The sequence below is a fragment of the Lissotriton helveticus genome, chromosome 2_1 (assembly GCF_964261635.1).
Source record: "Lissotriton helveticus chromosome 2_1, aLisHel1.1, whole genome shotgun sequence".
Classification (NCBI taxonomy): domain Eukaryota; kingdom Metazoa; phylum Chordata; class Amphibia; order Caudata; family Salamandridae; genus Lissotriton; species Lissotriton helveticus.
Genome location: NC_136059.1, coordinates 3,592,654 through 3,616,805, shown reverse-complemented (window position 1 = coordinate 3,616,805; position 24,152 = coordinate 3,592,654). Strand labels below are relative to the sequence as shown.

The following is a 24,152-nucleotide window of genomic DNA, read 5'->3' as shown; positions in this document are numbered from 1 at the left end:
CGATACAGTCTGCCACAGCACCCTTCTACAACGCCTCAATAACATCGGAATTCAAGGAAAAGCACTTGAATGGATCACCTCGTTCCTCACCGGAAGAACCCAGAGAGTCCGCCTTCCTCCATTCAAGTCCGAGGCCTCTGAAGTCATCTGCGGCGTACCTCAAGGATCCTCACTCAGTCCCACCCTATTCAACGTATACATGAGCCCCCTCGCGGCCATCGCACGCCAACACAACCTCAACATCATCTCTTACGCGGACGACACTCAACTGATCCTTTCTCTCACCAATGACCCCAGCACCGCCAAAACTAACCTACACGAAGGAATGAAAGAAGTTGCCGAATGGATGAAACAAAGCCGTCTGAAACTGAACTCAGACAAAACAGAAGTCCTCATCTTAGGTACATCCCCCTCTGCTTGGGACGACTCCTGGTGGCCGGAAGCCCTCGGAAAAGCACCCATCCCGACAGACCACGCACGGAACCTTGGCGTCATTCTGGATTCTTCACTCTCAATGAACAGACAAGTCAGCGCCGTATCCTCTTCCTGCTTCAACATTCTTCGCATGCTCAGAAAAACATTTCGCTGGATCCCCACCGAAACAAGGAAAACAGTCACCCACGCTCTGGTCACGAGCCGACTGGACTACGGAAACACCCTCTACGCAGGTACCACCGCTAAACTCCAAAAGAAACTCCAACGAATCCAAAACGCCTCAGCCAGGCTCATATTAGACATCCCACGCAACGAACACATCTCTGGTCACCTTAAAGACCTCCACTGGCTACCCGTCAATAAGAGAATCACTTTCCGACTGCTTACCCACGCACACAAATCACTCTACGACATCGGACCAGATTGCCTCAACTCTCGACTGTCCTTCTACACCCCCTCCCGCCATCTACGTTCTTCCAGCCAAGCCCTCGCCACTGTACCTCGCATCAACAAGACCACCATGGGAGGCAGATCCTTTTCATACCTGGCTGCTAAAACATGGAACTCACTTCCCGCTTACCTTCGCCTCACCCAGAACCACCTAGCGTTCAGAAAGCAGCTTAAAACGTGGATATTTGACAAATAATCCTCCTCCCCTTCCTAAGCGCCTTGAAACCCTCTGGGTATGTAGTGCGCTATACAAATTTTTTGACTTGACTTGACTTGACTTGAATAGGCGCTACGACCCATTTCTTTTCAGCGTACGCTGATATTCTTTTGTACATGGCAGACCTCCGCGCTCCAATGGATGCACTTTTTGCGACACTTCGGAGCTTTGAATTCATATCGGGCCTTGCTTTAAACACCTCCAAAACACACGCTTTTTTCTTTACAGAGAGATCGGACATCGCAGGGATACATATTGGGAACACTGCCATCCAGGTCGCGCAAGCAACTTTCAATATTTAGGCATACAAATAAAGAGAACACATGAGGACATGCTAGAGGGCAATCTGAAAAAGGCAATCAGAGCGTTAAGAGCCAGTATTGTTTTCTGGACTGCATTGCCGCTCTCTATAACGGGTAGAGCAGCTATTGCCAAAATGGTCATGTTACCCAGATTGGTTTACTATTTCACAAATTTGCCTTTAATTGCACCACAACGCACCTTTGCCACACTTAACACTTTGCTCACTGATCTCATATGGGGTAAGGGTAGACGCCGTATCAGCCACAAAAAGCTACAGGTGGGCACTGCGGCGGGTGGATTGGGGGTTCCAGACTTTCGCGCATATTACTATGCCTGCCAACTGCAAGGGCTATCTTACTGGACAGCGGGGCGTAACTTGCATGAAATAGATTACACCACTGCGGATTTGGAAAGCGGGTCCCTACATGCCTTGATGCTGACGGGGCATAGGATAACGCCGGAGCGCCCCCTGCTGCTGCAAACGGCGTTACGGTACTGGAAAGGTAATATACCATTGCTTGGCATCACTTTAGCAAGTGGCAAGCTGACGAAACGGAAGCTTACACCTTGGTTGGAGGCAGGAGTAAGTACAGTGGCAGACTTGTTCGCGGAGGGCACACTGATGGACGATGACACATTCACACACCAGACAGGCGCTTCGACGTCCATGTTTTTAATCCACATAGCCCTGCTCAGGTTTGTTAGGGCACACTGGGCTCCGCAGAGGATAGCCCCACCTGAGAACGAATTGATCAAGATGGTATATTACATGGGAGGCAGGCGGCACCTAATAAAATGGCTCTACACCGGGATAAGTGCACATACAAGAGTTTCCCTGCTTCCATTAAAAGCCCTGTGGGAGGCAGATATAGGGAAGGAACTGTCTGACAAAGAGTGGGAGATAATTTTGGCACACCCCACAAAAATTCCCCAAAACGACAAATTTTAATTCAATCAGATGATGGTACTGCATTGTGCATATTTAACCCCGCACAGACTTGACAAGATGTTCCCCCAGACACAACACAGTTGCCCAAGATGCTTCCTGGAAGGAGCAGGTTTCATACACATGATCTGGGACTGCCCGCGTTTACACGAGTACTGGGATACGGTAAGGCAAATGACAGAGGCCGCCACAAAGCTTACTCTTGCAAATACACTGGGGGAGTGTATCCTGGGCTTCATACTCTTATCAGCACCCATAAAGTGCAATTTTGGTTTGTGAAACTTGCTTTTATACTAGCTGTCAGGAACACGACTATGCGATGGAAATCGAGCAAAGCCCCGGAAGTTCACGTATGGCACGGCGACTTGTTACGGTGGGATGGCGTAGAAGGTGCAGCATTGCGCAGAGAGGAGATTAGGGGCCTCCGCAAGACTCCGATATCCCTAGAATGGGAGGGAATGATGGAGGGGTTACGCTCACAAGACTTGGTTTAGACGACTTGGGGCATACCTGTGGTAAGAAGCATGGCCCATGTATAAAGTTGATTTCTGTGCTGTAATGGATGTATAGAATGCTGCTAGTGGTGTGACCCAGGGGCACGCAAACGGTTACATACCCTTCCAATTTAATCACACCTTTATTTTACTTTTACCGGGCATATAGACTAGGTGAGGACAAGGCAGTTACCTCGGGGTGGGGGGGTAGTTGGGGACAATTTGGATTGTTGTATTGCATATGATCTACTAATTTATGCTGTTGTATTGCATGATCTCCTTCTTATGTGCAGTACACTGTGTAATTCTTGTCCTGTGGCAGCCATGGCCACACGGACATTTGTTGTAGAAATGATCCTGTTCGATATATGAAGAGACAGCTGAATATATACATTTCTTTTATGCTGTGTAACTTTTGAAAATGACAAAACCCAATAAAATGTGTTTTAAAAAAAATCACATACTGGCAACAGTGTGGGTTTAATGTGCCGAGAAGTTTGATATCAAACTTGTCAGTCTTCAGTGTAGCCATTATGGTGCTGTGGAATTCGTGATGTCGACCTCCCAGCACCATATACTCTTAATGGCATCACTGCACTAAGTGCCCAGGAATGGCACTGTGTACTGTAGGGACACAGGGCTCATGCACCTGTGCCCACACCACTGTCATAGGGCACCCAGCTAGAGGGGTGACTGAAGTATGTCAGGGCAGTGGGTCTTGTGGGCATGGCACACAGGGATGTGTGCCATGTCGACTCTGTTTAGTTCTGCACCGAGACACTCAGGCTGTAAGGGTAGTGTGTGGGTGTCAGGGTACAGAGCCCCTAAGTGTGGCACAATAGGTGCTGCAGCCCTTAGGGGTCTTCTCTGGTCACCAGGCCCTGGGGACCTAGGGTACCATTTACTAGGGGCTGACATGTCAGATGCCAATTGGGATTTAGTTTCAACACAGTTTTAGTGAAGGAACACAGGCCCTGGGTACCTGAGTACCTGGTTGGCAGGAGCCCAGGGCACACACAGTCAAAGCATATCAGCAGTTCAGCAAAAAGTGGGGGCATACCATGCAAGAAAGAGGGCACTTTCTCACAACTACTAATACCAACAAAGAAGAACAACAAACAGAGTCAGAGGTTTTGGCATAAACTGTGGGCACGGCTTCATGGTGCACTACGTAGAGAGTCCAGGCGACAATCCTTGGCTTACAGGGATTAAAAGAAGCATCCCAAATGCTCCCTTTTGTGTTAGTGTGGGCTGCAGTAAGTCTGTATCAGAGGGTGGTGCTAAGCATTTGTTGAACACACACAGTCCATAAATGAGACACACACTCCAGAGGATACAACACTAATTTAGAAAAATAACATGTATTTTATATACATTTTAACACCTAGAACTTCGTAATGGGGCAACTACTTTGAGATATCAATTTTTATACAGAACTAAAAATGTAACAATGCAGTAATGCTTACCTATGGAGAAAGAAACGTATACTGCATACAGGTACTCGTAATCTGATTCCGGGAACCCCTTTAGGACTTAAGGTTCTAAGGGGGCCACTTCCCAAAGTACCACCAGCAGTGTCGAGTTTACCTGCCCCGGAGTGTTCAGATGCAGAGGTGCTGGAAGGGTTGGTAGCCTTGCATACTACACCATAGGCAAAGGAGCGGGAAGGCTACAAGACTTCCCAACAGGGGGCTTGGTTCGGAAGGTTCCCGGGAGCAATAGGACAGTCTTTAGTCATGGACCGGGGCCGAGGAGCTCGGGTGTAGAAGGTCTTGGTTAGCCGGGCCAGTGCGTCAAAGGCACTCACAGTTCTCTATTTGATGCACAGAGGGGGACAAATTAGGACAGCTGGGCCACTCTCCGCGCTGGCCTCTACGATGCCAACGTCCCTCATCGGCTGGCCGGTTGTTTCGGCATTGGAGTCTGGATTGAACTTCAAACAAGCTTTGGATGCTGCAAGGGGTCCGGTGCCGCTAGTGTTGGTGCAGGACGGCTCCCGTTGGTCCTGGCGTCTTCACACTTGGTTGGGGGCTGGATCTGACCTCCTGGAGCACGTTGACCATCTCCGGGTGGCAGCTGCGTCGGTGGACCCGGGGGTTAGCAAAACAATGAACCAGGCACTGCGGTGGGTGCCTGCAGGGAAGTGGCTCCTTCACTTCGAGGGAGATGCTGACGGCTTGGCGGAGTGCTGGAGTCCCTACGAGGCTTTTGAAGGATGCAGAGCTGCAGGACGAGTCGGGCTGACGCAATTGTCGGGACAGGAGAAGGCACGCTTTGGCGCCAAAGTCCACCAGTAGTCCACAGTTCTTGCTTCTTCTGCTCTTCTTCTTTGGTCAGGGGAATGGGCGTTCCTGGTTTCCGGGGCCACTTAAATCCTGACTTTAGGGGAGTTATGGGTAGTGAAGGGTAGTAGCCAATAGGTCACTTACCCTTGGGGTGACTATATCCCCTATATGAGCACTTGTGCCATGTCTTGTTTTCACTTTTGTCAGCATCATTTCATGCAGCCTGCAATTAATTGTACAGTTTTTATGGAAAAGAACACTGGTACTGGGAGCCTGGTTAGCAGGGACAGCAGAACACATAAAAAACCAGGCAACAAGTGTGTGGGGAGGGGGGCGGGGGCTATTGCAACTAAAACCCGTTTAGCTACAGGGAACAATTGCACAGTTAGCTGGTTTTAGGGAAAGAGAACTGGAAGTTGGGACCTGGATAGCTGGAACCCAGTGCACGTCCGTGAAAACTGCATCAGGTACCAGGGAAAACGTGGGATTGACCATCTCAAAAAGGGACACTTTCCTACTCTGGCCTTAAAGTGCTGCTTTTATAACATGGAGCCGTGTGATCTTCCGTTTCAAGGGACAGCATGTTTAAGGTACGAGTTTACCTTTCAAACGTTTTTGTAAAATCTGCCTTTTTAGTCAGATTTTTTCTAATGAAGAGAATCAAGGTTACAGAACTGACAGGAGACAAAGAAATGGAAGCCCAGGACTGAAGTGACAGAGCTTGAGAAACAAAGATGGAGGAACACAAATTCACTTTGTATCCTGATTGTTAGTACTCACTCCTTACTTTCTCAGGCAGCAAGCGCCTTAGCCTGGTAGACCAAGCGGTCTGGCTTCACGCTCACCTCTCAACTCAACCTTCTTCCTTACTTCTATCCGCTCCTCTCCTCGGCTGTGCAAACTCAGACAGTGAGTAAAAGCAACCTAACCTCTGCTGGTTACCGGGAGCAGTGGGAGCGGACCGTGCCATGGATTGATGCCTCTTCCACTCCTCTCACCCCCCCCGCATCCCCTCTCCTGTTGCCGGCACCTTCATGAGCGGACCTGCGGACTGTTCCTGGAGGTGAATGCGCTCTGCTGAGCTGTGCATCCTTGGACGACCCCGATCTCAGATCTCAGAAGAAAAGGGTTTTTGCATTGGTCCGTTTATTCCCGGATTTTTCATTTAGTTTCTCCATTGCCCAAAATGGCTGAGGCCATAAACTGGAGTAATAAAATGCCTCCACTGCACCAGATGACCACGAGGCTGTAAAACAACAGGGTCAGGGGCCACCTAAAACAGAGATAAGACTATCTCCTCCCCACCAAACAACCCAGAAGCTGGACTAATTCCCCAGAGTAGAAAGGGAATCCAAACTCTCCAAACTTTCATCACAACAGACAAAGGACTACTTTTCTCGTTCATGCTCTCCTATTTGGTGGCCATCTTGACTAGTCTTCCACAGTGGTGGCCATCTTAGACTAGTGATCCTCATCACAGATCACACTGATGGTTAGTCCCAATTTTATTTTATTTTATTTCTATTTTACTTTATTCTATCTCATTTATGTCTGTTCACATAACCCTGTATTTACACCTACCTTCACATACCCCTCCTCATCAATTTTTATTCTATTCTTATCTTACATCATTCTTATCTCATTTATTCCTACTCATATAACCCTACAACTACACCTACCTCACACACCCCCCTTCATCGACCCACCCCACCTCCCCTAACATGGAACACACGGGCAAGCACACATACAAAATTAACTACCCACCCGAGCTCACCAAAAAAAATGCCAAACGCTTCAAACACAACGTACTGAAGGCCCACCCTGAAACCCCTTTCGTGGACTCCTACTTCTCACTGATCAATGGAGCCACCAGCACCGATATCATCTTCTACACCACACGTAGAGCACAATGGAGGAAAGCGTTCCTCTCCCTCCTCACTATCTCCACCACCAGGAAATCCGCTCATGGCCTAACACTCTCTTGCACACCATCCCAACTCTTCCCAGGCAGAGCTACCATCACCATTTACAACAATGGGATCATCCTACTCCAATCCACTGATAAGAACCTTGACCTACTCGACAACTTGTTCCCCACCTTCAAAGAACATATCTCCAATAGGCAGACCTCCAATCCTAGCGCCTCGGACTACACAACACCCCCTACCTCAAATCGCCCATCTGACCCTCCTAACCGTGCACAGCATCAGAACGACATGCACCCCCACCCCCACCCCCAGCCTCCCATTGTAGCTACCTCACACCCCACAATCACAGACGTAGATCACTCCCCCTCTAACATATCCCACACCCCCTACCCCCGACCTCTCACCTCATACTTTCCCCGCAGAATTTCCCACCCCCCTTAACTCATCTCCCCCTCCTCGCAACATGACCTTCTCCCACCCTATCCCCCCCCACTCTTAGCCCCTACTACACCACTCTCCCAACTAGTCTCTCAGAACACACCACCCACCTTACCATAACTCCTCCCCCTCTCTCTCCCCCATTCTCAGCCCCCACCACCTTACCTGCACCCCAACCTTCCCTAGCCTACACTCATCCCCCAACTCGCCCTCGCCGCCTCCCACCAACGCCCTCACTTATACCACAATCCCCCCCCCCTTACTCCTCTCTCTCCCATCACCCAATTACTCGCTCACCGGCCGAATACCAACCCACTTACCAATACCGCACAGCCCTGCACTAACACTAGCGCACCCCTCCCCCCACACTCCAGCTCCAGTTACAATCATCCACCATCGGCTCTCATCCCCAACACCACCTCCAATCCTACACTGGACATGATTATGTCCACCCTCCTCCAAGTCAAAGAAGAACTTCGCATCATCAAAGAACTCCTCCTCATACACCCCCCTACAAACACAACTTCTTCGTCCAACAAGGCCCACAGCGTCCACACTGTCCCTCTCACTTAACACTCCCCACATTGGCCCGTTATCCCGGCGCGCAACCACACCAACCGCCCTCGCCGCGCCCTCAATCCTCTTTCGGTCCACGACATCCACACCCTCCTCCCCTCATATGGCCCAGTTCCCTTTAACCACACCTCCACCACACACCTCTCCATACCCACGATTCTCTCAAATCCCCTTAAGCCCCCCACTCAAAACAACAGAAGCTCCGTCCCAGATAACCTTAGAAAAGTCCCCCTCTCTCTAGAACCCTCTACCACCCTTTTCACCCCCAGACTCAAATGTATCCTACTCAACTGCAGATCAGCCACTAGACACTCCTCCGACATCGCAGATCTCATCATAACAATGGACCTTGACCTAGCCATTCTAACGGAAACCTGGCTATCTGAATCTTCCACACCTATAATGGACATTCTTGTCCCCCCCAACTACCACATCATTAGACTCGACAGGTCCGGCAAGACGGGCGGGGGAATCGCATGCATTTTTAGGAGGAACCTCTCTGTTGCTCAAGGCACCTCCCCTTCCCTCACCTCCTGTGAACTCATCTGCCTCGACGTCAACAGTGAGGGCAAACCTGTATGCTCTCTACATGTCATTTACCACCCGCCCGGGGACAACCTCACCTTCAAACACCTCATGGACACGATCTCAGCCAATTCCGGACGGCAGAACACACAAATCTACCTGGGCGACTTCAATCTCCACTGGAACGACGAGAAAGATGCAGTGGTGAATAGTCTTAACAGTTTCCTTAATGCGCTTGACCTCACCCAAATCTGCAACAGCCCGACACATGACAAAGGCTCTATCCTTGACCTTATCATCGCCAAAGAGGACTCTACCCAACTGGGGTCAATCCAACCTTGCGATTGGTCAGACCACCACATTATCACATTCTACATCAACGAAAAAGTCAAACTTAACCCGGCTCAACCTTTCAAATCCAAGATCTGGAAAAGGGACCTCAAGAAACTTAACCCCAACTCCTTGCCTTCACACAGCTGTAGTCTCCTCCTTCCCCCCACCGGTGCATCAGACGTCCAATCTCTGACCGACCTCTACCTCAACTCTATGACTTCAATAATCAACAAAGTCGCCCCCCCCCTGCAACTGAAGAGAGTTTCCACCAAGAACTCAAACCCATGGTATGATGGCAGACTCAATGAAGACAGGCGTGCCATGCGAATGGCGGAGCGCACCTGGAGATCTGACCCATCAGCATTGCACCTTAAAACTCTTAAGAAGAAAAGAAATGCCTATTTTAGGAAAATCAAGCGATCAAAATCAGCTTTCTTTAGCCTCCAGCTCGATCAGCAAAAAATAGATCAAGAAAATAGTTTGAACTAGTCAAAACTCAAACCAAGGAACAACCTCTACATTCAAACATCACCTCAAGCGATATACCAACCTGTGAAGAATTCTCTGCTTTCTTTAAGACAAAGACCGATACTATAAGAAGCGATCTCCTCAATGATGTTTGCCGTTACTCCAACCCCATCGGCATAACTTCCACTCAACCTAAAAACAATGCGACATGGTCATCCTTCGACACCTACTAAGAAGAAACAAATAAACTGCTGGGCACCTTGAAACCCTCTAATCACATCACTGACCCCTTACCTGCGAATGCTGTAAAAGACTTCACCCCCCTGCTCCTCCCACTCTGGACTAAAATCATTAACTGTTCCCTCCAACAAGGTCTCATCCCTGACTCCCTCAAGGTGGGGCAAGTCACGCCTATACTCAAGAAACCTACAGCTGACCCTGTCGACTTAAACAATTACCGCCCTATCACCAATATCCCCACCCTGGCCAAACTGCTGGAAAAATGCGTTCAACTCCAACTGACTAAACACATCGATCAGTTTGACCTCCTCAACCCACATCAATCAGGTTTCCGAGCAAGACAGTACGGAAACGGCCATGACACACATAATTGACGACGCCCTCCAAATCCTAGACCGCAATGACTCTTGCCTCCTCATCCTACTTGATCTCTCCTCAGCATTTGACACCGTCAAACATGAGAACTTACTTGAGCTGCTAAACACCAGAATGGGTCTATCGGGAACGGTCCTCAAATGGTTCACTTCCTTCCTACATCACCGGTCTCAGAAATTCAAGGTCAACAACGTGCTATCCTCAGCTGTGCCTGTCTCATTAGGCGTCCCTCAAGGATCTTCACTATCCCCCACTTTATTCAACCTAGTCATGGAACCGCTCACCACCTTGCTCCAAGCATCTAATGTTCACTTTCATATGTACGCCAATGACACTCAACTCTACCTCAAACTACAATCCCCGGAAGACATCAAACTTCTGAACTCTACGCTCAAAAACACCCAATCATGGTTGGCCGATAATCATCTCAAACTAAATGCTCTGAAAACTGAGTTCCTCCTAATCTCACCTCCGGCGAAAATCTCCACCACTCAAACCTGGCTTAAGCACCTAACTGCATTCAATGTCCAACCCACCATCGTGGACTCCGTGAAATCATTAGGCATCACTCTTGACGCCAACCACAGCAGCATATCAACAAAGCAACTAAGGGAGCTAACTTCCAAATCAACACTCTGAGGAAACTTAAACCCTTCCTCCCAGCTAAGGACTTCCAAACTGCAGTTCAAGCCCTAGTCATTCCACGCATAGACTACGGAATCGTGGCCCTCAGCGGACTCCCCCTTTCAACAACCGCACCCCTAAGAGCCTCCTTGAACGCTGCAGCGAGACTTATCACTGGTTCTAGAAAACACTTGCATATTTCCCCTGACTTAAAATCCCTGAACTGGCTCCCTTTTGAAGCCAGAATACAGCTGAAAATCGCCTGTATGACACACATGGCTATACACCACAAGTCTCCGAGCTACCTCACTCAAAAGCTGACTTTATCAGGAGGCTCGAGAAACAACAGAAGCACAAAGAATCTCCTCCTGAAACCTCGAAGATTCCGGAAGGAAAAAACTTACAAGCACTCATTCTCAGGAATGGCACCCAGGATCTGGAATGCCCTCCCTCCCGAAACCAGGCTTATCTCCTCCACTGCACTCTTTAAGAAAGAAGCAAAAGCCATCCTTATGGCTAGTCGCACTTGAACCCTTTTTTGGTTGTACCGAAGACTGTGCACAGACTTTGTATTATTGCTTATTCTGATTGTCTATTGTACTAAGTTGTTTATCAGATTATTACTCTAGTTTGTTACACACCTACTACCCACTACTATCTTGTACCTAAAAGTTTGCTTTTGCCGGTCTATCTTATTGTCTATTCGTTCACAAGTTGTTTATCTGGTTACTATCCTAGTTTGCCACCCACCTACTACCCATTACTATCTTGTACCCACAAGTTTGCTTAATCTCCCGCTTGATTCCCTTACCCCGTGTTTACTGTAAAGCGCTCTGATATCTGCAAAGATCTTGTCCGCGCTATATAAAACTTTGAAAATAAAAATAAAAATAAATGGCTTTGTAACTAGAAGATTTCCAGCAAAGGTACATTCTGGATCACACGATAGTTGTCAAAACCAAGATTCAAAGCATGATTATACGTCCACCAATTGGACAAAACATGAGATTTTCTCCTTTCCTATAATCTCACATGCTTCTTCACATGGATTACAATGACAGCCATTTCCGCAGTGCTTCCCACATATAGGAAGCAGATACCAGTAGTGAAAGCTGTCGATACAAACACCTGAACAGCTCGTGAACTATTAACACAAAAATTTGATTTTGATTTGTATGTCACTTAAACGACACCCAAGTTGCGACAATGGAAAGCGTATTCATAAAAGAATAAATGGCTCATGGCCTCTAGAACAGATGCTGCCTTTCAAATCGCTTTCAACGTGCCATTCGAACATGAAGATGGTCAACGCTTTATTGAGGGAGGGGGTGCAGTGTTATTATTAATGCAGAGAGATGTGTGCCCCCTCTGCTTCCCCTGTCCCTGGGGGTACGAATCCTGTGAGGACAGGTGGACACTGAAGCTCCGCATGTGAAATATCAGAATAAAGATCCGGAAGGAGGCATGTACTCACCGAGTCGGTGTAACCTCACGGTCCACACACCCTTCAACGAACCAGGAGACTTTTCAACACGCTTCTTCCACTTCGGAGACCAAACAGAGTCCGCTGCTGCGTAAACAAAGAGACAGATACTCCATTGACGCGATTACAGAAGAACCTTGTGCCCTGCAGGCAATGAATCCCCCATCCACCCGAGCCAGACACCTCTCCAAAGTGACCGCCTTAAAATCAACACAAAGTAACTTTCAGTCAGAAGGGATGCAACTGGTTGACTTGATCTACAATGTACTTTCAGTGTCATTGGTTATTTGTTTGCTTTCTCTGCAATAAAAATAGCTTTAAATGAAGAGTATGAATGACGTGTCTTCTAGGACAAACTTCAGGGCTTTGGGAATATTTACACAATGTCTTCGCATTCTATAACAAGCATTGGCATTGCCAATAGGTCTCGCTTGGGGACCACCTTCACAAAACCTAATTAAATAACAGTGTGTGGCAGACTTATCCAAAAAAAGGAAGATTGGTGCTTCCTGTTCACGTGGAGTGAGCTCGTGAACAGCCTCTGTCTCCAGACCCTGTCTAAGCAATTAAACGTTATGGACTTTCGACTAATTGAACAGTTGTAGCTTGCAGACGCCGAGGTGTGCATAAAATCCAACATTAAATGGGACCTGGCCGTTTGCTAGTACTTAGGGGCTCATTTAAAAAGAATTCGTGTAGAGCAAGAAACACAAGTCATTTATTTGTATTTATTTAAATAATGGGATTTTATATAGCGCGAACATTACCCGAAGGTGTCAGCGCTTTACAAAAGAACCAGTTGCAATACATAAGGAGTTAGGATTACATGAGTTACATAAAAGATACAAACAGAAAAAATTGCAAATGTACAAGTTGTAAAGTCACACGGAAGAGATACAAACAGAAAATTGCAAATGTACAAGTTGTAAAGTCACTCAACGAAGAGATACAAATGGATAAAGTCTAAGAATCACATAGAAACGGTAGAGTACACGAGTTGGAATAACAACAACATACTTCCAAAACAAGCCAAAACAAATGGAAGCAAATGGTGGGGGCCTGAAGGAGGAGGGGGTGCGAGGGATGAGGGAACACGGCCTGGGGGAAGCTGGCTGGAGAGAGAATGCAGAGCGCACGCTGGGCGAAGCCCTTTGATGTGCTGTGAGCGGCCGGAATGAATGATTAGGGGAGGAGAAGCGGGAAACTGAAAGTACGGCCGGCCTGCGGCCGGCCATGAATAATTAGGGGAGGAGAAGCCCTGGCCGTGAATGCGCGTGCATGTTGCTCACGTGGTTCACATGAACTGCAAGAAAACGCCATGAAAACGCCAGCAAAAAGCTGGTGGTTTCATGATGTTTTCGCCGCTTGAATTCTCGCTCCGCTCGATGCGCATGCGCGCATCGATATGTCGCGAGACCTAAAAAAAGGGGGAAGTGACTAATATACAGTACGTTTTGTTTTTATGAACGGGTAATGCTCAGAGCTCCCACTGCTATTTTATTATATTTTTTATTTTTTTTGTACAGCCCACATTTGATATCTTATGGACATGGCGAGTTTAAGTGATTTGCCCAGCGTCACAGGATGTTGATCCAATGCAGGGGCCAGAAGTTGGTTCCCCAGTAGCTCCTTAGTAGACAGCTCAAAGCGCAAGGTCACATCTCAAATCTACTGACTGTAGTGACAGACATGATCAAATAAAACAAGAAAAAGCAATGCACTCCCTGTGTCTCTCTTGTGATGTGACCGCTGACCAGGCAACGGTCCCATGATCGAGCCTGTGCAGCAATATATGTTCGTGTAGAAGACTCGTGGCAGGGGTCAAACAGGAGTAGGGGTCAAACGAGAGCAGGGGTCGAGCAAGGGTCAAACGAGAGCAGGGTTGGGGAAGGAGGAGCAGGGGTGGGGAAGGCGGAGCAGGGGTGGAAAAGGCGGAGCAGGGGTGGAAAAGGCGGAGCAGGGGTGGAAAAGGCGGAGCAGGGGTGGAAAAGGCGGAGCAGGGGTGGAAAAGGCAGAGCAGGGGTGGAAAAGGCAGAGCAGGGGTGGAAAAGGCAGAGCAGGGGTGGAAACGGCAGAGCAGGGGTGGAAACGGCAGAGCAGGGGTGGAAAAGGCAGAGCAGGGGTGGAAAAGGCAGAGCAGGGGTGGAAAAGGCAGAGCAGGGGTGGAAAAGGCAGAGCAGGGGTGGAAAAGGCAGAGCAGGGGTGGAAAAGGCAGAGCAGGGGTGGAAAAGGCAGAGCAGAGGTGGAAAAGGCAGAGCAGGGGTGGAAAAGGCAGAGCAGGGGTGGAAAAGGCAGAGCAGGGGTGGAAAAGGCAGAGCAGGGGTGGAAAAGGCAGAGCAGGGGTGGAAAAGGCAGAGCAGGGGTGGAAAAGGCAGAGCGGGAGCAGGGGTGGAGAGACAAGTTGGGATGCCGTGGGATGCCGGGACACCGCTAGTTGGGCACCTAAGGACGTGGGGCATCGGGTGCTGGGGTGTCTTTTGGCGTTGGGTTTTCCTTACCATCTCTGGTCGAGGTCCGAGGGATCCTCCAGATAGGGGCTGCAGGCATCTTCGGGAGACTGGAGGTAGGTCAGGGATCACTAGATCCCAGGTCAGGATCGCCAGGGATACTTCCTTGTGGTGTTGTGCCACTCGAACTCAGGCCATGGGCGCCGGATGCAGTCTTGAGGGTTTGGCTGGAGCCAGAGTCTGTTGGGGAGCAAATCCGGTGCTCACAGGAGACAAAGTCTGGTTGGGGAAGGCAGGGCAGGTCCTCTGGGTTCTGGGGGGCTGCCAGCTGCAGGACACACCAGAATTGTGCTGGAGAAGGTTGAGGCCGGGACAGGCCGATAGGGCTTGGGCCAAGTCAGTTGGTGTCCTCCTATTCTTCCTTCAGCACAGCTCTTCCGTCCTTCTTGACTGAGAAGGTAAGGTTCAGGGTTGCCCCTAAATTAAATTTATGGGTGTTTCAGGTAGGTCAAGGTTGTGACCAATGGGACCCCTATTATGCCACGCTCCAGTGGGAGGCGGGCACAAGCCTCACTCTGGTTTGCTGGGTCCCCCATCTTCAAGATGGCAAGGACAGAGTTGTGCTTTCCCTCGCCCACCCTCCCACCAGAGGGGTGGGGTCGGCAAAGGTGGGCACAACGCTCCTCCTAGCTTGGTTTCCCGCTGAGTCTCCCACCCAAAGTGGGGGGTGAGAAAGTGGGTTTCCGTTGCAGTACCTCACCCCTTTTTTGCTAGATTTCGGATGCACTATGACTTGATGTACCTTGGGCCCTGCCAATCAGGCTCCCAGGGCCTGTGTTCTTTCCCCAAAACCAAAACCCAATTGGCATCTCTGGCCACAGGTCAGCCCCTGGTAAATGGTACCACAGATACCCAGGGCACCGTGACCAGGGAAGACCTCTAATGGCTGCAGCACTTATTGTGCCACCCTTGGAGGTCCTGTACCATGACACACACACACACACACACACACACACACTCTGCCTTTGCAGGCTGAGTGTCTCGGTGCAGAACTAAACCCAAAGTCAACATGGCACACATCCCTGTGGAAAAGTGTGGCTCAATGGTTAGAGTGGCAGACCCTGATGCAGAGGTCTAGCCCGGGACCAGGGTTCAATTCCCCGCCTCGGCGGGTCTTGGGCTCAAAAATTAAGCGGACCTGATAATTCTCGCCTCGGTGCCTATTCCAATCATGGAGTCCCACTCTGCAACTCTGGGCAATAGCTTGCTTAATCTCAACAACGGCCCCCACAACGCTAAGGATGCCTGGCCTCCACCTTGGGGGTGCCCAGGAGTGGACACCTCACAGGGAAAGCCAGGATGGGTTCCACGGCGGTATTCGTACAAGCGCCTTGAGACCCTTGCGGGTGAGTAGTGCGCAATACAAGTATCTATTTACCTGTGTGCCATGCCCACAAACACACTGCCCTGGCATACCTCAGTCACCCCTCTAGCTGGGCGCCCTATGCCAGTGGCGTGGTCCCAGGAGCATGAGCCCTGTGCCCCTACAGTACTCAGGGCCATTCCTGGGCACTGTAAGTGCAGTGCTGCCATTAAAAGTATATGGTGCTGGGAGGTTGTCATTACGAACTCCACAGCACCATAATGGCTACACTGAAGACTGAGAAGTTAGGTATCAAACTTCTTAGCACATTAAACCCGCACTGATGCCAGTGTGGGATTTAATGTAAAATGCACAAGAAAGGGCAACTTAGAGTTGCCCTCTGAAACTAACTAACAACCTGACTGAGAGGCTGCCTAGGCTGCCGCCCAGCGGACATGTTTCTGGATCCCTGGGTCGAGAGCCTGCCGCTCTCGGGGGCCTGAAACAATGCACATCCTGGGACGAGATTTCAAGCCTCCTACCCCAGGATGGCCTTTGTGAGCCTCTCCAGACCACTTGCTGAACTCAGCAACTGGTCCCCACCGGTTCTGGCCCCTACTCTGGCGGGAAGAACGGCAGTAAAACCTAAGTGAGAGAAGGGGGTGTGCCAGGCTCTGCCAACCCCACCTCTCAGGTGGGAGAGGCGAGGTGAGGCACACCCCTAGGCTGCCGCCATCTTGAGGGTGGGGAGCTCTACCCAATCAGGACTAGGCTCCTGACCCCCTCCCACAGGAGAGGAGCAGGATAGGGGGTGTAATCACCCCAGGAAAGGGACCTATTGGTTCCTGACCTTTCCCTTCCTGTAACGGCCTTAAATTTAGTATTTAGGGGCACCCTGAACCTTCCTTCCTCAGATCCCGATTTCGAAACAAGAAGAACAAGAAGAAAGAAGACCTGCCGTGCAGCTGCTAACAAGAGGACGACACCAACTGACTTGTCCTCAGCACACCCGGCCTGTCGATCCTTGAACCTGCTCCTGCTAAACCCCGGCGTCTCCTGCGGACAGCAACCTCGAAAACCCCAGAGGACCTGAATGTCTTGCCCCTCTAGAGACTGGGACTCCCACGAGCAGTGGTAATGCTCAAACAAGCAACACCCCTGGTGCCAGCCAGGAACCGCGAATCCAGCACATTCTGCACCTGCCGAGCACTGCCTGTGCCTGAGTGGACAAAGACCTCGAGGACGTCCCCCCTGCGACTGTGACCTCGAATCCAGCACCCAAGGACCCTCCTCGACGACCCAGGCGACACCTGCAGCCTCAGAACCAGGGACCCCTCCAACCGCACCCAGCTGAGGGTAAAATTTCCCAACACCAAAAGACACCCCTGCACCCGGCGCCCCACGGCCCCTTGTGCCCAACTCCTGGGTGTCTACCTATCCTCGAAGATCCCAACTTGCCTCTCGAAGTGTTGGTAGCACCTGAAGAATCTCCGTCCCCAAGCCTGCAGCCTTTGTTCAACTTCCAGCTTTTCCATTGAAATCCATCGGGCGCCCGACGGCCTAAAAGCACCCTGAACCCAGTCGCCCGAGTGCCCCTGGAAGTGCAGCATCTGTTCTATTTTACTTCCCCACTTGACCTGTGTAAGTGACCAGGAGCCCAGCTCCCACAGCCACGTAGTCTGCCTGTAAGAAGCCACCAACCAAAGGCCCCCTGCCCGACATAGGCTAACATTGGGCCTAACTCTCTCTGCACCTGGCAGCCCCAATGCCGCTGAGGGTGCAACAACTGTACCTACCTGACCCTGGGAGAAACCGGAGTCTATGCCCAGAGCCTTAACTCTGCCAGTCGAGTACTTACCCAAAAGCCGGTAACTTGCATTTTCTCCATAGGGTAACATTGACTGGTTTTCACTTGAAATTTCTTTTAAGTGTTGTGCTCTGAAACTTTGAAATATTCTTTAAAAATCCTACTAACAACAAAAACAAAATGACTCACCTGTGCCCAGTACTGACCCGTAAAAGTAATCATAACTGTAACTTAATGTTAACTCGATTTTCCTCCATAGGATTACATTGCTTGGTTTTCACCAAAATTTCTTCTAAGTGTCGATTTTCAAAACATACAAATATCCCTTAAAAATCGCCAGTGTAACGAAAACTATTTCTTTCAACTGTTTACAGGAAATGCACCAGGGCTGAATCCAGGATCTAGCCCGGAGTAAGACAAACATTTGTAAAGTGATTTTATTGCATTTACTTAAAACTTCCCATTGAGCTCAATGTTATTTTTGTGTGGACATTGTGTTGCATATTGCAACAACTGTAACTATTGCATTCAAAAGTCATTTGCCATTTGAAAGTGTTCAACTGTAGCAGTACATTCTGAGAATGTATTTTATACAAACCGGTGGTTCTAAAATAAAGTAACTATATATTTTTAGATACAAATCAATTGGCCTAGAGTTCAGTTCTCGAGTGTGTGAAATGTTTTGCTGACTGAGTGTGTACATCAAATGCTTTACCCTGTCCTCTGATACTGCCTTACTGCTCGACCAAGCTAACACTGTAGAGAGTAAGGTCAGCCCTGACTTTAACCTCTGTTATACCTCTGGGGTTTGTGGACTCTATACACACTGTACCTTACTTCGGTCCAGTATATATAGAGCCACTTTCTCACAGTGTGTACAACGAATGCTTCACACTGTCCTCTGATACTGCCTTACTGCTCGACCAAGCTACCACTTTAGAGAGTAAGGTTCTATCTAACTTTAGTCTCTGTCATAACTCTGGGGACTGTGGACTCTGCACACTGTACCTTACTTTGGTAAATTATATATAGAGCCACTTTCTCACAGTGTGTACAACGAATGCTTCACACTGTCCTCTGATACTGCCTTACTGCTCGACCAAGCTACCACTTTAGAGAGTAAGGTTCTATCTAACTTTAGCCTCTGCCATAACTCTGGGGACTGTGGACTCTGCACACTGTACCTTACTTTGGTAAATTATATATAGAGCCACTTTCTTACAGGGCGTCAGAACCGGTGGGGGGCAGTTGCTGGGAGCAGCAAATGGCTGCAGCAGCTCATAAAGGCGGCACGCCTTTGAAGCTTCCCCTCCGTGAACCCTGCCCATCCTGGGGGAGGAGACTTGGCACCTCGTCCCAGGATGTGCATTGTTTCAGGCCCCAGTGAGCAGCAGGCTCTCGACCCAGGGGTCCAGAAACATGTCTGGTGGTGGCAGCTGAAAGCAGCCACTCCGCCTAGACACTAGTGGTGGGTTAGTTTTCAGGGGGCATCTCTAAGATGCCCTCTGAGTGCATTTGAAATTAAATATCACACTTGCATCAGTGTGGATTTAATGTGCTGAGAAGTTTGCTACCAAACTTCCCAAAATTCAGTAAAACCATTATGGTGCTGTGGAGTTTGTAATGACAAACTCCCAGCACCATATACTCTTAATGGCAGCACAGCACTTACAATGTCTATGTGGCACTTCGGGGTCGCCCGGGACTTGGACCTTAGGTAAGGGAGGGGACGGGGCTGCTGCGTTGGGTAATATCCCCTCAAGGAGACTCACAGACACCGGGGTTCTGGGTAACGCTGGCTTTATTAACTTAAAAGTGCGTTTGCGGTTTATGGTTTTCCGGTAATAGGGAAGTGCTGACTCTGCCTCTTCCGTCAGTCTTTGAAGGCGTTTCTCCGATGCTGTTTTCCTCTCGTCCCGGTGTCTTCTGGGACTGGGAGTCCGGTCCTTCTCCTCCACGATGTCGGGCCGTCTCGTCAGGGGGTAAAGGAAAAACAACAACAGTGCTTTAGGATCCTGGTCGGACCGTTATCACAGGGAAAGGGAGTGAGGACTCACACGTGCACAACTCGGCTCTAGGGTGCTGGGTAGTGAGGGTGGGGTAGTGCATAGGATGTGAGTGTTGTACGGCTACGGTGGTTTCGCCCACTTAAAGCCCGCCCAGCCCGCAAGCCGTGACCGTACGTCTGGTAGCCACACTTCCCTCGATGAAGTGTGGCTGGGCGAAGAGCCTTCCTGATGGCCTCCTGGCTTTCCCCGTCGTCGTCTCTCCTCCAGTCCCGACTCGTCCTCCTGCCTCCGATGTTCTCTCGTCTCCTCTCCTGCCTCCTGCCTCCGATGGTCTCTCGCCTCCCCTCCTGCCTCTTCTTCTTTCCGCCGCTCCCGCCTCTCCTCCGTCGCCGTCCTCAATCTCCGCTCGTCCTCTTCTCCTCTTCTCTCTCCGTCGCTCTCACTTCCGCCTCCTCCGAGTGCATAACACACCTGAGTGTGTTCCGGGGCGTCCTTTACCTGAGTCGAGGGGGCGTGTCCAGTGACGATGTCTTTGTCCAGCTCCGCCCAGTTAAAGTAACAGGGTCCACCTGTATCGTCCGAGTCTGAGTCGTCCTGTTCCTCAGCTCCCCGCCAGGCCCCTGTATGCTGTTCAAAGAGAGGTGAGATAGGTAAGCCAGGTGGCCCCGCGTCCACCCCGTCACAGTCTAAGAATGGACTTGGGCACTGTAGGGGTACAGGGCTCACCAGAGGCTTAGTGCACCCAGCTAGAGGGGTGACTGATCTATGCCCGGGCTGTGGGTTGTAGGCATGGCACACAGGGAGTTGTGCCATGTCAATTCTTCACTTTTCCCTGCACCAAAACACGCAGCCTTTAAAGGCAGCGTTTGTGTAAAGGTAAGAACCTCTATGGGGGGCACAATAAGTGCTGCCGCCCTTAGAGGCCTTCCTTGGTCACAGTGCCCTGGGTACCTGTGGTGCCATTTACCAGGGGCTGACCTGTGGCCAGAGATGCCAATTGGGTTTGGTACAGTTTGGGGGAAAGAACACAGGCCCTGGGAACCTGATTGGGATGGACCCAGGGCACATCAAGTCCCAGTGCATCAGTCGGTTGTTACTGCAACAGAAACCCAGCTTCCTACAATGTGCCCTCTATGGATTCCTTGGCACTTATAATATTAGGGAATAGACCTAAATATTGTAGTGGCATATCTGCTCAGGTAGATATGCCCACACCGGAGATATACTTCACCCTGCTGGAAGGGTGACTTACCTATACCTTAGGAAGTGCTGGTTGGCATGGCACACATTGGCGCTTTGGTCTGCACCAGGGCATGCATGATGCATTGGACGTCTGCATCATTCAATCAAAACATTTGTAGAGAGCACTACATACCCGTGAGGGTCTCAAGGCGCTGGGAGGGGAAGGGGGGGGGGCGCTACTGATCGAACAGCCAGGTCTTGAGTAGCCTCCTGAAGGTCAGATGGTCTTGGGTCTGTCGTCGGCTAAGTGGTAGGGTGTTACAGGTCTTTGCGGCGAGGTGGGAGAAGGATCTCCTGCCGGTGGTTGTTCTTCGGATGCGCGGAACGGTGGTGAGTGAGAGGTTAGCAGTTAGGGATGTAGAAGAAGAGTCGTTTGTTGAAGTAGGGTGGGCCTGTCTTGTGGAGTGCCTTGTGTGCGTGGATGAGGAGCTTGAAGGATATCCTCTTGTTGACAGGCAGCCAGTGCAGGTTTCTCATGTGGGGGTGATGCGGTCGTGGCGTGGTACGTCGAGGATCAGTTGTGTCGAGGCGTTTTACATGCGTTGCAGTCGTTTTATGAGTTTGGTCGGGGCTCCCGCCTAGAGGGCGTTTCCGTAGTCGAGTCTGCTGCTGACGAGAGCCTGGGTGACTGTTCTTCTTGTATCTGTCGGGATCTACCTGTAGATCTTGCGGAGCATGCGGAGGGTGTTGATGCAGGAGGAGGAGATGGCGCTGACATGCTTAGTCATAGACAGCGTTGAGTAGAGGACGATTCCCAGGTTGCGTGCGTGGTCGGTGGGTGTCGGGGCTGCCCCCAGTGCCGTCGCCGCCAGGAATCGTCCCAGGCTGAAGGGTTGGAGCAGAGGATGAGGACCTCCGTTTTGACCGTGTTCAGCTTCAGTCGGCTGATCTTCATCCAGTCAGCGACGGCCTTCATTCCTTCGTGGGGGGTTGGCTTTGGAGAGGATCAGTTGAGTGCCGTTGTCGTAGGAGATTATGTTGAGGTCGTACTGTCGGGTGATGTGTGCGAGCGGGGCCATGTAAATGTTGAACAGTGTCGGGCTGAGGGAGTATCCCGGGGGTACACCGCAGATTATCTCGGAGGCTTCAGTTCAGAATGGGGGAGGCGGATGCTCTGGGTTCTGCCGGAGAGGAAGGAGGTGGTCCATTCGGGGCTTTGTCTCTGATCCCTACGGCGTGGAGGCGTGCTCGTAGTGTGCGGTGGCAGACGGTGTTGAAGGCGGCGGAGAGGTCCAGGAGGATGAGGGGTGCGGTCTCACCGTTGTCCAACAGGGTCCTGATGTCGTCTGTGGCGGCGATGAGGGCGGTCTCGGTGCTGTGGTTGCTGCGGAACCCTGACTGGGAGGGGTCCAGGATTCTGTTTTCTTCGAGGTATCGGGTTAGCTGTCTGTTGACGATCTTCTTGATGACCTTGACCGGGAACGGGAGCAGGGAGATGGGTCGGACGTTCTTGAGGTCTCTTGGGTCTGCCTTGGGTTTTTTCAGTAGGGCGTTGATCTCGGCATGTTTCCAGCTCTCAGGGAAGGACGCGGTCTCGAGGGAGAGATTGATGACAATGTGCAGGTAGGGTGCGATGGAGCTGCTGGCTTTGTTGAAGACGTGGTGCAGGTATGGGTCTGACGGAGAGCCGGAGTGGATTGTGCTCATGGTCTTGATGGTGTCATCGATGTTAAGGCTGGTCCAGGCTAGGAGGGGGTTGTGATCGATGGTGTGCGGAGGGCCTATTGTGTTGCTGTCGGTTGGGGCTGTCTGGGTGTTGAAGCTGTCGTGGAGGTCTGCTATCTTGCGATGGAAAAAAGTGTCGCGGGAGTCGCACAGGGCTTGCGACGGCAGGATGTTGGTGTTAAAGCTGGGATTGGAGAGTTCCTTCACGATGTTGAAGAGCACCTTGCTATTGTGTGCGTTGTTGTCGAGGCGGTCTTTGAAGGAGGTCCTTTTGGCGGATCTGATGAGGTGATGGAGGTTTTTTTCAAATCTTGTTTTCGGTGATATGACCACCAAAGGCCCTGATTTTATATTAAAAACAGAGCTTTGGACTATACCATTTCCCGCTGAAAGGCAATATTTCTCTCCACATGTTCCCATACCCCGCTTGTCAACCAGTCTGGTGCTAATTTTCCCTCCATGTTAAAAGAACAGTAGATGTTTTAGCACCCAAGCGAATAATGTGCTGCATAGCTAAATACATATAAGGCCCCAACGATTGCATTGCAAATGCTTGTTTTTTTCTCTCGTCTAGCTCCACTTCATCGCTTTGTTTCGATGCGGAGTAACGTTTCCACACGAGGTCAGGTTCCTCGATGCATTTTGGTATTGATGCAAAGTGACTCTTCAATGAAGCAATGGGTTCCTATTGTCACAGATGGCGTCAAGCTTGATTTTGCATTCTCCCTCCCATGCCTTTGATCCGCTCTCTAAGTCGAAGCAGGTTTACAGAGTTTGCTCCATCAGTGTCCCCCATCTTGGACATGTGTGGCTCCTTGGGCTTCACTCTGCTCTCCGGTGTTGACGATTTCGGCTTCATTCCCGGTTTCTTCGAGTTAGAGAGATTACCTTTTGTTTGTGTTCCTCTCTTGACACTTTCCTGCGACTCTTGCCAATTTAGCCCTGGACGATCTAGAGTTCCAGCCCTTCCCTTTGGGCCTCCTCGGTCTCCTGAATGTCTTCATTGTCGCATGACAGCCCCAGGTCTTTTGAGGACTGCTATCTCTGCAGCAATGCCAACACAGTATGCCCACCTCTGCTTCGGCCTGGCATTGATGGCCGTGGGCAAGCACTCTGCACATGTAAATGTAAATGTAAATGTAGGCGTATTTATAGAGCGCACTGATACTCAGGAGTGTCCTGGCGCTGTACTCATACCGCTAGGGAACCCATCCTGGCTTTTCCCCGTGAAACGTCCACTCCTGGGCATCCCCGGGGTGCAACCAGGCATCCCCAGCGCTGTAGGGGGACGTTGTGGAGACTAAGCAAGCTATTGCCCAGAGTTGCAGCGTGGGACTCGTGCTCAGAGTAGGCACCAAGGCGAGAAATCAGGTCAGAGGAATTATGAGCCCAAGAACCGCCGAGATCACCGAGATCAGCCGAGGCGGGATTTGAACTCTGGTCCCGGGCCAGGCCTCTACACCAGGGACTGCCGCTCTAAGCAGTGAGCCACACTTCTC

The 24,152-nt window shown here is 50.4% G+C and overlaps 1 protein-coding gene across 6 annotated transcripts in view; it reads right to left on the bottom strand.

Moving 5' to 3' along the window:
* LOC144817653 (uncharacterized) overlaps nt 1-24,152 on the bottom strand; it is a 435,131-nt gene that overhangs the window by 339,234 nt on the left and 71,745 nt on the right. For all 6 annotated transcript variants that reach the window (XM_078674375.1, XM_078674373.1, XM_078674378.1 and 3 more), the window contains one exon: nt 12,112-12,207. Coding sequence is in view for 2 of the 6 variants with exons in the window: in XM_078674373.1 (XP_078530499.1) it covers nt 12,112-12,207 (96 nt within the window). In the remaining 4 variants the exon portion in view is untranslated. The remainder of the gene's footprint in view (nt 1-12,111; nt 12,208-24,152) is intronic.